Here is a 13,424-nt window from a genome sequence, read left to right as displayed (position 1 = left end):
GGCTACCCCATGAACAGCGGGCCCTACCAGAGGGGACGGACAAGTGCCACCTACAAAACCACCAACACTGCAGTCTGCAACACCTCCGTTTTGCTGGAGGTCTCCCACGTACATATTGAGCAGGCCTAACCCATTTTAGCTTCTCAGCTCTAACAGGATCATGCCCCTGGTTTGAGCTCTGTAAAGCCTGGAACTCACCTCCACTTTAGGGTTGCTGAAATCCAGCAGAAGGATCTGAAAGACTCCCATACAAAGACCACTACATTTCTACCCCCATTCCAGCCACCTACAACAATCAATGCTGAAACACGCGCACACCCCACTACTACTTACAAGGACCAGTTGACCAGGTTTCCAACAATAAGCAGCACCATTCTGTCCTGGGGAGAAGGCACAATAATCAGAGCTCATGAATGTTCAGTCTTCACCAATGCTATACAAAACATGGCGAGGAGTGCAGGCAGAGAAGTTTGTCACGGCAATTCAAGAGACTCTCACAGATTTAAAATTTGCCTCTCACAAATGCATGAATGCGTGAGTGTCAGATCCTTTTTTTTTGGTGAACATTTGTGCTAGGAAAACAAATCGCTCCAATTTTATGGATTTTAAAGGGATATTGCGGAGCGGAAATCTAATCTGTTCCAAAACAGGAGTTCCAAGATGTTTCCGGTAATGCACCAGCCCCTGAATCCCCTGGTCAGTTTTTGTGGTTTTACAAATAGTATTATTCCTATTTCTTAAAAATAATAATAATCTCACACACAGAAAGGAACTGACTACACAAGGGACACAGGGAAAACGATTAAGCACGAAGCGCTGTCAAACACATAAGAGAACTCCCCCTTCTCCCCAACCTTTTCAGTTCCAGTGAGCTTAGGTAGTTCTTGTAACTAACTATAGCAACTATAACGGGTGAACAACTTTGCAGGCTTTTTAAGTGGAAGATGCCCCTTTGAGCCTAGACCTGCTTTCATCACATTCAACTTGTTCTGGTGTTGTAGGTCTGAATTTCTCTTCCTAATTAACAGTGTTTTCTTAAGATCCCCGTGGTCGTACACTGCCTGGGAAATTCAGCCTGTCGTGTCCCAGGAGAAGTGAAAGAAGCCTCTTTTAAGAAAGAAACAGACGGGGTGTGTGGAGCCTAGCTGCTTGAAAATTCAGTCACCCAGGACAGCCAGGAACGGCTCGGCCCATAAGGCACACGAGGCGCCAGGCTGGAGTCAGTGCTGAACGGCCTCTGACAAGAAGTGAGTTTAAGGGACTTGGGTAACAACCACGTCTTGGTTTTGGCTGCAAAACCCCGTCAGCCCCAGGGCGAAGCAGGAACAACAGCAGCTATAGCTCTACCGCTAAAGCAACAACCAGGGTAAGGCTGCAGGGGACAGCAAGTGTTCGGAATGCGGGGCTGAGCTCCCTACGCTAACAACTTCCGAATGATCGACGTTTTTAAAAATATCCCCCGTCCTTGACCAATTCACCTCAAACTCCCCACAAAAGCATCCTGCGGCCTAAGACAAAGAGTGTGGAATTCCAGACCAAGGACAGAAGCTTTATTTTGTTGGAGGGGGTTTTCAAAAAAAAAAAAAAAAGATTTCTTTGCCCACTCATTTGAAGAGCCACATGTGCTGCCTACACACGCTCTGCACGGCTTTAACCACTACCTAGCCGGCAACTGAGTAACTGCCAAGGATGGGCTGGGGCTCGGGAAACCACCTACCATGTACATTGGCCGGCTGCACTGCTGGATACAGTCCGTGTACAGCACCATCGCCACCCGGCGGAAAATCCCAAAGTCTGCTGGAGATAAGAGGACAGGAAAGCCAGTGTATCCAGCCGAGTAGCCCTGACAGGGCAGTGAGGCAGTATCGCTACCCAGGGAGCAGGGTGACACTAACTGAGGAGGGCATGCAAGTGGGGAGCCCACACCCACCAAGCCGGATTGCTTTGCCTTCCTTTTGAGAAGCAAATCATTAGTGCAGCAGCTCGTGATTCACAGTGCAGGGGGTGTCAATGCCACAAGGGGACACTGGAATACAGACAGCTGTCAGCTGAATGGCATTTGGCCATGCAGAGTTTCAACACCCACCTATCACCCATTGGCATTGTCCGAGAGTCCCCCTAACATGTACCTGGCATATTCTGTGGCTGATCCTCAGAGGGAGGCAGGAGCATGTGCTGAGGCATGGGGAAAGGCCAAGCAGTCTCCACACTTCCCTTCTCTAAGGAATTTTCACCTAGGGAGATATTCATCCGCTCCCACCCACAGAGAAAATGGCTGCGGGGTGTTGAAGGGGCTGGAATCCTCCCCTCAGGCTGCAGGACAGCTCCTCCTCCAGCCCCTGAAACTACTACACTGCCCCGACTGGAGGGTTTGTGGCGGACAGTTCCACATTCTCATAGGCCCATCCCTTCAGAGACATGTGTGGAACTGGTGGAGTCCAGAGCACCAAGATTGGAGCCCTCCTGCATGCCTGCTCCGACCGCAGGCCCCTTTCTGCAGTGGAACAGATGTGGTTCTGCTGCCGTGTGCACTTCCTGTGGCCCACACTCTGCCACTGATTTCACTCCTAAAGAACCCACACAGCAGGCTAAAGGAACATACGTTCCCCATCCATTTGCTCCATTGCTGCTCACTCAAACCAAACAGGGAAGAAAGGGAGCTGCTGGTTACCTGTGTCAGGGACATCTGAGACCAAGGGCAGCAGAAGAAAAAGGAGAAAGAGGTTTGTGAGTGGAGCACAACAGCTGTGTGGGGCCTGCACATCTAGGTAGGAGAGCAGATGCCTCACAGCTGCCTCTCTGAGTGCTGGGTGGTTTGACCGCTACAGGAATACTGTAGTGCTCCCAGGTACAGCACCACCTTTGGATGCCACATAACAGAGAGAAACACTCTGGGCAGATTTCAGAGTAGCAGCCGTGTTAGTCTATATTCGCAAAAAGAAAAGGAGTACTTGTGGCACCTCAGAGACTAACCAATTTATTTGAGCATAAGCTTTCGTGAGCTACAGCTCACCTCATCGGACTCTGGGCAGAGAGTCCCTGTGACAGCATGCTTAGGAGCCCTGTAGCTGGAGTGCCACAAAGTGGGTCACTGTGCTGGGCTCTCCCAGTGCCAGGCAGCAGAGGTGTCAGAACAGGAAGACAGCGTTAGAAGAGTGGCATACCCCCAGGCCTGGCACACAGGCGCTGGCAGGAAGACTGACTTTGCAGAGGTGGCATAGGCTGCCGGGGTTACTAATTCTTGTGCCCCAATTCAGGGTGGGGAGCGAGAGGCACGTGAGCATCAGGGGCAAAAAGCCCATTTCTCCTCAGCCACCAGGCTTACCTATTTTGAAGCGGCCCATGTAGTAGATCTGGGTGCTGAGAGCCAGTGAGGCCACGACGTGGATGACTGAGAAGATGACCCAAAACCACACATCATTCTTTCCGAACACCTGGGAGCAAAACAGAAAAAATGGTGGGTTCTCAGGCTCCGCCGCCCATCGTTCAGCCCCCAACGCCTCCCCCAGCTATCAGAAACACTTGCCAAATACAGACCCTGCGAAAGGGTAGGGCCAAAACGTTCAACCTCAGGTCAGATTCCTAAATCCATATTTAGGCACCTAAATAAATGTGAGCTGGTTCTCCAGAAGTACTGAGCACCCACAAGCCCAGCCTGAATAAAAGGGAGCTGCACCCACCTTATAGTAGCTCCATCTAGGTTGCATTTCCCTAGTTTGTTTATGAGAAGGTCATGCGAGGCAGTATCAAAAGCCTCACTAAAGTGAAGCTATACCAGGTCTACCGCTTCCCCCCTGTCCACAAGGCTTGTTACCCTGCTAGAGAAAGCTATCCGGTTGGTCTGACACGGTTTGTTCTTGACAAATCCATGCCCGACTGTTACTTATCACCTCATTATCTTCTAGGTGTTTGCAAACTGATTGCTTAATTATTTACTCTATTGTCTTTCCGGGTATAGAAGTTAAGCTGACTGCTCCGTAATTCCCCAGGTTGTCCTTATTTCCCTTTTTATAGATTGGCAAAGGGAAAATATAGTGCCAATTGTCTGGAGTCTCTCCCGTCTTCCATGACTTCTCAAAGATAAAATGAGAGCCAAGGCCCTGCGGTATTGGTCACGCTCACCCAGGGGCCATCAGACTTTGCAGGCCCCACTACCCTATGCTCCCCGCCCCTTGTACTTTTTCTCCATTGGGTCAGTGCTTTTCCTTCCTGGAGAGCAGGGTGGGTAGGAGAGAGCCATACCACTCCAAGGACAGCCAGGCAAATGACCACGGCAAAGGAGGCGTAAGCAGAGTAAGCACTGGCGTTGATGTCAGGGTGGCGGGTCTGGTACAGCTTGAGCATGCAGAGTCCTGCAATCATGTACATGAAGGAGGTGTCTGTGAAAGGAAGAGAACAGAGAGAATGAAGACAGGGTTTTTCCCTACTCACTGGCCAGGGGGACTGGGATGGCTTTTCAGAGTGTCTGTAAATCAGGGCTGAGCCCACGGGCCAGACCCTTGGCTGGTAGGTATAGCTCCCTAGAGCTATGCCAATTTGCTCCAACCATTCTCCAATTTGCACTGTGAGCTCCCTGGGTGCTGTGAAGCAATGCAGAATGAGAATTAAGTGCTTGGAATATGCCAGCGCAACACAGGGCCACATGGGATTATTGCTGGGAACAGGTGAACTGACCTACAGGGAGACAGTTTCCAGCCTGATGGGGCTGAGGTCCACATGTTAGATACATGGGCCATTGAATCTTCTGGGGGGGAATCAGGAGCTGTCAGGGCCTCAGAGGCAAATGATTTAGGCCTTGTCTATGCTACCTTTGAACACTGAGTGCCAGAATTGAGGGGAATCATGGTTCTTGCCAGCAGAGTGCTAACATAGTCACCTGGACAGTGTATCATCAACTGGAGTACAAAAAACACAACATTCACTAACTGGTCCCTGCACACCCAACATGTGGGCAAGCTCCGAAGAGATCTGCAGGCCTAGCATCCCGGGGGATGCCGAAGTTCCACTTGGCTGATCTGCTTCAAACCTGAACGGGTGAAATCTGAGCCCTCCTTCCCCATAAGTTTCTCTGTTGGCTGGAGTTCTCCACTTACCAAACTGGAAATTAGAGTAGTTGGGGCAGACATGGTAACAAGCACTGAGAACCCCTTCCATCATCAAAGCAATGCCCATGGCATAGAAAAGACCAAAGTGTTTGGGGATTCCATACTCCTGGAAGAGGAGGAGGGAAGAGAACACAAGGGACACAGTGTCATATCCTCACTAGTCAGAGCTTACACTCCTATGGAGCTCAAACTACATTTTACACACACTCACATTCCAATGAAGGGTAGCCACCTTTGGGGTGTCTATGGCACACAACAGCACACTGCCATGCTATTTAGCAGTCTAAGAACCAGCTAGATGGAACTGTAGGGAGGGTTGACGGGGCAGAATGCAGCTGACCACGGGGGAATTTGTCAGTATACTGACACTGAAAAACCCCAGCCCAGATTCCCCACTCCCCTGCCCCTTGTGTGGTGATTTACACCCAGGCAAAGGGAGCACACCACGGATGTAAGGCACTATCACATCGGAAAAGTAGCATTTTACACCCGTTTTCCACAGATGTAAATGAGAACACCGGTGCACAGCAGCGGGGAATTGAGCCCCCCAGCCCTTCTGAGAAGAGATCTTTGCCAGGACCCAGTTTAGGTCTCCACTGAAAGTCCAGGAACACGGATCCCTACCATACCGGGGTACTTGTTTAGAACTGAATTGGGGGGACAGCGCCACCTACTGAAGCAGCACTGCCATTGCCGCCAGGACTTGCAGCCTCTAATGTCACCCATGCACATACTGGACAGACACAACCCCTCTTTGTTGTGAGATCTGATCAGACCAGAGCTGAGACCAGTGCTTAATTTGTAAGGAAAGAGGTGCTGGGCCTTAAGCTAATTTTTTTTTTTACATTCATAACTGAAGCAGCAAGCTCAGAGGTGCCGGGGCTGTGAACGGCAAAATCATGGAGCAGGTCCCCAAGGAATCCATTTTGAAGCCCTTGGAGGAGAGGAAAGTGATCAGGAACAGTCAACATGGATTCACCAAGGGCAAGTCATGCATGACCGACCTGACTGCCTTCTATGAGGAGATAACTGGCTCTGTGGATGAGGGGAAAGCGGTGGATGTGATATATCTTGACTTTAACAAAGCTTTTGATACGGTCTCCCACAGTATTCTTGCCAGCAAGTTAAAGAAGCATGGGCTGGATGAATGGACTATAAGGTGGATAGAAAGCTGGCTACTTTGTCTGGCTCAACGGGTAGTGATCAACAGCTCAATGTCTAGTTGACAGCTGGTATCAAGCAGAGTGCCCCAGGGATCGGTCCTGGGGCCGTTTTTGTTCAACATCTTCATTAATGATCTGGATGACGGGATGATTTGCACCCTCAGCAAGTTCGCAGATGACACTAGGCTTGGGGGAGAGGTAAATACGTTGGAAGGTAGGGATAGGGTCCAGAGTGACCTACACAAATTGGCCAAAAGAAATCTGATGAGGTTCAACAAGGAAAAGTGTAGAGTCCTGCACTTAGGAAGGAAGAATCCCATGCACCGCTACAGGCTGGGGACTGACTGGCTAAGCAGAAGTTCTGCAGAAAAGGAGCTGGGGATTACAGTGGATGAGAAGCTGGATATGAGTCAGCAGTGTGCCCTTGTTGCCAAGAAGGCCAACAGCATATTGGGCTGTATTAGTAGGAGCATTGCCAGGAGATCGAGGGAAGTGATTATTCCCCTCTATTTGGCACTGGTGAGGCCACACCTGGAGTACTGCATCCAATTTTGGTCCCCCCACTACAGAAGGGATGGGGACAAATTGGAGAGAGTCCAGCGGAGGGCAACAAAAATGATTAGGGGGCTGGGCACATGACTTACGAGGAGAGACTGAGGGAAGTGGGGATATTTAGTCTGCAGAAGAGAAGAGGGAGGAGGGATTTGATAGCAGTCTTCAACTACCTGAAGGGGGGTTCCAAAGAGGATGGAGCCCGGCCGTTCTCAGTGGTGGTAGATAACAGAACAAGGAGCAATGGTCTCAAGTTGCAGTGGGGAAGGTCTAGGTTGATATTAGGAAACACTATTTCAGTAGGAGGGTGGTGAAGCACTGGAATGGGTTACCTAGGGAGGTGGTGGACTCTCCATCCTTAGAGGTTTTTAAGGCCCGGCTTGACAAAGCCCTGGCTGGGATGATTTAGTTGGTGTTGGTCCTGCTTTGAGCAAGGGGTCGGACTAGATGACTTCCTGAGGTTTCTTCCAACCCTAATATTCTATGCCAAGCCTAGAGTTCCTAGGGCTCAGCCTGGGCACAAATTAAGCACTGGCTGGAAGACTAAAGGTTCCTAGATTTATGGTTAAAATAAGCTTCCTGTTCAGTGCAGCTCAAGCAGAGCCAGCCAAGTTCCTGTGGAATAAAATGGACTTGTCTCCACCTCCTTACAAAGGAGTGGAGAGGTTCGAGTCTCACCCTGTGGCTTTGTGCTCTTCTCGGGGGATGTTCTGGACTTCTAAAAATATTTAAAAATACCCTGTGATAAACAGGAGAGGTTCTCTATCCAAAGCTGATTGCTCAGAACTCCTCAGTCTGTTTGGCAGAGCCGAGAGCAGGCTCTCATTCATGCTGCATTAATGCTCCATGGAGTGACGTGTTTCGCACCTGGACGCCATGCAGCGTTGGCCACATTATCCAAAGCTAGGTCTTTGTCCGGGGACTATCTCTCAAGCACCCCTCCTCTCACTGCCCCCAGGGCGCTAACTAGAACAGATTCCTGCCCAACGACTCTACCCCCTTTCCTTCCCTGGGGCTCACTGTCCTCCGTCCGTGCAGACCCAGCGAGGAGTCCAGTCACAGGGCTCTCTCCACTTGCTGCAGAGGCTGAGTGGGGGCACATTCCGTACCAGCGTGTAGATGTCTTTGGCTTCCAGCAAATGGCGATGGAGAATGTCTCTGCGAAACACGATCAACAGGAAGAGGAAGCCCAGCAGCACGTGGCCCACGTTGCTCAGGACATTGTTGAAAGCGCTGCGGGGAAGAGGAGTCCCCCCGAGAGAGAGAGAAGGGATTTGTGGGGCGAGAATACATATTTTAAACATCCCAGAGGACATCTTCCCACACCCAAGGTGATCCACCCTGGCAGTAAATCCATTGATATTAATGCCAGAAACGCCCATTTGTGATCCCCTGGTCTGCTCCCCTGCACAACGCAGGCCACAGAACATCATCCAAATTAAAGTAAGCTAAGGGTAAAGGTTTGGTTCTGCAGGGCAAAGGCTCCAGCCCCACAGCAGTCAAAGGATTCGGCAGAGCTCTACAAACGGGTTGATTTTACGTGCTGAATATGCAGCAACACCCAGGTACAGTAGATTCAGCCTGGCTCAATGCTGGACTCCTAACCCTCAGAGCACTTCTGCACTGCTATTTGAAATGGATCATTTCTCTGGATGAAAGGTTTGACCTGGACTCCTTCGTACAGTCGCTGCTCACATGCATGTATGTGAAAAGGTCTGAAAAATGAACTTAGCTGCGATTTGGTGGGTTTGCCTTGGTGCCCCACCCTACATTTTCCCTGGGTCTATCTCTCAGACAACTCAGTGGAAAGCCACCCCAGCAACTGCACAGAGGGGCTCCAGTCCCATCCCTGAACGTACGGTGACCTCACACTGACTTTATAAGCTTGGCAGGTACAAAACCTTGCCTTCCCTGACCCCCTCTGAAGGGGTATTAAAGAAAGGCAACGCCCTTCCGGCATGCACCACCAAGAGGATGAATCTTAAGTCCAAGTGAGCCAGCCGGTGAATGGATACAAAGGGTTCACTCACCTCAGGACCCCCAGAGGATGAGCACAGAGAAAGTTATAGTAGCAGATATCCTGGTTACCAGTGACGTTCACCACCTGCAGAGTGGAAGGGGAACTGGTGTTAGAGCTGGGGTGAAGTGCAGTGTGCACAAGCTGAGGAGGAGGGCAAAGTGAACCCGATCAGCATAGAATTAGCATTTCACAGCAGCATCCAACCACCACTGGCTGCAACCTAGCCTAGTGTTGTGCCCAGAAAACTGCCTGTCACAATCCACTCTCAGTTAACAGACACGTGTCATGGACTGAGCGTCCCTGTCACATTGAAGCCTTGAGACAGAATTCAAGGCACTTACAACACACACACAGGCCTGGCTCTTGAAAACCCCTCTTGTCCTGCTGGACGTGTGTCTTCTTTTAAAGAAACACAGCATGAATTTTAAAGAGCCAGGGCTGTAACACAGACGTGTCTGCGCCTTTCTGACCACAGGAGGGAGCTGCCCAAGGGTTTCCATCCCTTACTAGCCCAGCTTCAGCTGCCAGCCCATGCATCAGACAGGGCCTCAGGGGCCGTCTGCTGAATCCACGCTTCCAGTCTTTAGCATTTACTTTCCTTTATTGTTTTTAATTTGCCTGGTTTATGTGCTCTGGGCCATATGGCAGGTAAGTTTGGTCACAGGTACGGCTGTGTTCTGGATCCAGACAACAGTGTCTCAAAAATATACTTGGGGGAGCAAACCAGGACTGCTTCGCCCAATCACTGGAACAAAGAAATGGGTCTGCCTCAAGACCAAAGCTCACACATGCACAAGAGATGGAGCTTTCTCAGTGACTGGCCAACAAAGGTGGAACTGGCTCCTGGAAGATGTCAGGATGGTGACAATGAACGTCAGTGCAAAACACACTTTTCTCACCAATTCCACAATACCACAGAGAGAGAGAGAATGAGAATGGGCAGCACGTATAATAGGCCAGAGGAGGCTAAGCCTCCCCTAAACCAAGCCCTGGCCCTGCCCACACTCCACCAAGCCAGCAGGAGCTCAGCTCCGGCTGGAGGCCAGCAGGCAGCTGGGGCCAGCAGGTGACCCAGTGCTGGGGCTGGCTGGCGGCTCCTCTGGCCACCAGGAGGGAGGGGCGGGGCTGGGCAGGGCGGCGGCTTGGGGCTCCAGCAGATGGGGTGTCGGGGCGGGACTGTGGGGCTAGACTCCTCAAAGGGGAGGCTCACGTGCCGCCCATCAGAGAGAGAGCGCGAGAGAGAAAGAGCGTGCGCGCACGAGAACACAGAGGAACAGGGAGAGAGAGACATAGATCTGTGTGGGCACTTCATAGCATTGGGAGGCACTCAAATGTCGTGGTGAGGGCCAGCTAAGATAATACAGTGCCTAAGTAAGGACTGATACAAACAGGATTTGGCCCATAACAGGAATCCCCGTCCCCCTCAAAACCAACCAACCAACCAACCAGAGGCTCATGCTGGTGGGGCTGGAAGACTGGCTGAGTTCACCATTTGCAATGCTGACACCTGAATGTGGCATTTCAGGTGCCCCGCCAGGAGGTGGATGTTCTGCCAGGAGCTCGTAGTGGATTTGAACTGGCTAGATGCAGGAAGCACCATGGGGGTTGCAAATGACCGCAGTTAGAAGCATTCAACCCGTACCCCAGACTGTGCTTGATTCTGGGGTTACTTGCATTGCCAAACCTCAGAGAGCATTAGGGGAAGAACAGCGGAGGACCAAGCCCAGGGCCACGCCAGGGAGCACTCACCGTTTGGTATGTGATGACCAGCTGGATCACAGGCAGTGCATAGAACACAGCGATTGTGGTAATGTTCCTGCAGAGGGGGAGAGCGCGGCAGTTACCACAGCAACGCAGCCATCCAAATGCACGAGAACAGAGTCTGGGCTCTACTTATGGGTTTGCCACCCAGTTTCCCCCAGCTGCTCACTGGCTCTTTCCCTTTAAGGGACGTGTGGTGTCTGGTAGGGAGAGCAGTGGACTGGGAGTCAGAACTCCTGGGTTCTTTCCCCAGATCTACCCCTGGCTTGCTGTGTACCTCCCATATGTAAAATGGGGATAACAATACACCTACCTCCCAGAGGAGCAGGAGGAATAACAGAGATTCCCGGGTGCAAGGCAATGTCACACTGTTTTTTCCACAGAGGCATGTAGGCAAGTGGTTGCTCTGAACCCCTTTAAAGCATTCAGGATGAAGACCCACAGTGCTCACTGAGATAGTGCCTGACCTCATGGTCCATATTCTCCCAGGGCTCTTAACCAACCCCTTCCCCCAACCCTGCAGCTGTTCCTGGAGCTAAGGCATAACTCACCGACAGAAAGAAGTGTTTCATACCACCCCTCTCAACATCAAAGGGTGCACCACACCCAAGAGTCACACTGTCCTCTCACCAAGCCAGCTCCTCTGCTGCTGTTCAACTAATCCCCAGCCAACAGCCCTTTAAAATATATATCCATTTCAGGTCTTAGGGGCGGGCATAAATGGCCACTGGCAGAAGGTTAGGCATGTGGAGCTGCAGGGTCTGAGCCACAGTCACTTATTCCCCCAGCAAATACTTATGCTAGTAGGTGAAATTTGGTGTGATGCAATGAAGCAAAGATGAAAGGTCCCATACGCAGCATGAATGTGTTCAGCAGTCAATGCATACAAATGGTCACAAGCCCTTGTGTTCACTCCTACATACATGTGCACATGCCCACGCACACCACACACTCCAAATGTGTATATATACATCCGAGCGACCAGTACTATAGCTGGAAGCTTAGAGTGGTTCCTAAAAAGTGTGTGTGCGCCTCTAAGTGGGCCCCCAAATGAGGGATCCGGGAACTCAATTTGAGGGCCCACATCTGAAGACTGGGCCCGGATTTAGGGACCGGAGCTCACCTGTCTGTCCTCTACTTACCAGAAATAAATTTTGTACTTTTTGCTGACAATTCTCCGATCCTTCCTGGACAAGTCTGACAGATAGAGGAACATCTGCAATATAACACAATACAGGGGAGAGAAAAGGAGAATTCATGAAGGAGAAGGAAACCTTTAGAAAGCTTGAATGCATTTTGATGATCCAAGTGGATGGGTAAAGCTTGTCCTTTCCCTACAGTAACTCTTGCAATTCTCTGTGGAAGAAAGCCCAGAAGAGCCCCAAATAAAAGTCCAAGAGTTCTCTCTGGAATGAAGATGACAAAACAAAGAACTTTAAAAATTGTTATTAGTAGAATTACTTTCCAGTAAGACACCATTCAAACCAAGTTCTGTATGGAGACAGATCATGGGTCAATTTGTCCCTGCTGTAATAATGGATGTACTCACAGAGTTGCCCCAGAGATTAATTTGACCAATCGTAAGTACTGGGGACAAGAAGAGAAGGCAGCTTCTAAGAGATGGTACATAGGTTCTTGATCCAAGATATCAGTCACTTGGCTCCTTGTTTTTTCTGCATCCCCTGCTGGTGTTCCCCATCCCCATTCTCTAGGGCTATGGCTCTCCTAAGGTCTCAGTATCCACCACCAGCTGCTTGCTTTCTTCCACCATCACTTCAGCCCCTTCATTTGTTTTCCAACCTTCTAGGTTGCACCATCCTCCACCAAAGCAGCATCTCTCCAGTTTCCTAAACAATGCTGTTCATTTTAGCCTTTAATAGCACTGGTTTCCTATCAGTGCTCTGGGAAAACTTTCTGGGCATTGGAGGATTATTAAATACATTAATCAGATGAAGGCCATTAATCTGTCTTCGAAAGAGCAGAGTTAAAAGGAGAGATGGTGACCAGCAATAATAGCTGGAATCACGGAGCTGACCCCACCACACAGTGCTTAGCACAAGGACGCAGCATCAGGCATACCTTAGTGCGGATGACATTCTTATCACTTTCAATTTCGGGCATGGTGTCAAAATCGCTCTCCTCCTCCACAGAGCTGTCTGTGTCGGAACCATGTGGGGGCCCACGCTCCGGGGACGATAACTGCCGGCCGCCACTGGAGCTTGACTCATCTGGAAATGAGGAAGGAAGGGTTCATGGTAAAGGGTAAATCCCTCTGTACAAAGAAACAAGGGAGCATTCACCATACCAGGAGCTTCTGATGGCGGAACGCAGCATACACAGACCAAGGAATAGGTTGGTAGATGGTTGTTGCCCTATCTGGGAATTCCCACAGAATTCTGATCTAGGATACAGGAACACTCAGCACTTCACACTCATAGTCCACCCCTCTGCTCTTCCTAGCATTTTCTCCGCTCTCTCTCTCTTAGATTTCCATAATGTTTACTACCTCTAACTAACCGGGCTCCTGTGAGATCCTGAATGTGAGATGTACTAGCCAGTAAAGGCTGCAGCATTCTGTCTGGTGTTAGCAGCGGCCTCTGGGTACTGCCCTGCAGATAGAGTTTGTATGTCAAGCTTTTCTAAAAGAAGTTTTAAAACAAAAGAGAGAAGAAAATGAAATCCTCCAACAAGGAGAGAGAGTCATTACCCCGGCCCCCGTGTGTTTCTTGAAGCAGATGGGAACATGAATGGTCCCATGAACAGCATCACCAGCTTGGGGACCAGCTGGACTTGCCTGTATCTTGTGTTGTGTTTGCCCAGGTT

General features: G+C 50.3%; 1 protein-coding gene across 5 annotated transcripts in view; it reads right to left on the bottom strand.

The window, feature by feature from the left end:
- Nucleotides 1-13,424, bottom strand: part of SIDT1 (SID1 transmembrane family member 1) — an 83,864-nt gene that overhangs the window by 10,548 nt on the left and 59,892 nt on the right. For 2 of the 5 annotated variants that reach the window (XM_037910012.2, XM_037909979.2), the window contains 11 exons: nucleotides 12,681-12,829; nucleotides 11,744-11,817; nucleotides 10,590-10,656; nucleotides 8,851-8,924; nucleotides 7,930-8,053; nucleotides 5,094-5,211; nucleotides 4,243-4,379; nucleotides 3,326-3,434; nucleotides 2,672-2,686; nucleotides 1,718-1,797; nucleotides 334-380 (listed from right to left, as the gene is read on the bottom strand). In XM_037910012.2, coding sequence (XP_037765940.1) covers nucleotides 334-380; nucleotides 1,718-1,797; nucleotides 2,672-2,686; nucleotides 3,326-3,434; nucleotides 4,243-4,379; nucleotides 5,094-5,211; nucleotides 7,930-8,053; nucleotides 8,851-8,924; nucleotides 10,590-10,656; nucleotides 11,744-11,817; nucleotides 12,681-12,829 — 994 coding nt within the window. The remainder of the gene's footprint in view (nucleotides 1-333; nucleotides 381-1,717; nucleotides 1,798-2,671; nucleotides 2,687-3,325; nucleotides 3,435-4,242; nucleotides 4,380-5,093; nucleotides 5,212-7,929; nucleotides 8,054-8,850; nucleotides 8,925-10,589; nucleotides 10,657-11,743; nucleotides 11,818-12,680; nucleotides 12,830-13,424) is intronic. The other 3 variants (XM_037909988.2, XM_037909994.2, XM_037910002.2) reach the window with 3 other exon arrangements.

Source organism: Chelonia mydas, chromosome 1 (assembly GCF_015237465.2).
Source record: "Chelonia mydas isolate rCheMyd1 chromosome 1, rCheMyd1.pri.v2, whole genome shotgun sequence".
In the NCBI taxonomy this organism is placed as follows: Eukaryota; Metazoa; Chordata; order Testudines; family Cheloniidae; genus Chelonia; species Chelonia mydas.
This window is presented reverse-complemented; position numbering and strand designations above follow the sequence as displayed.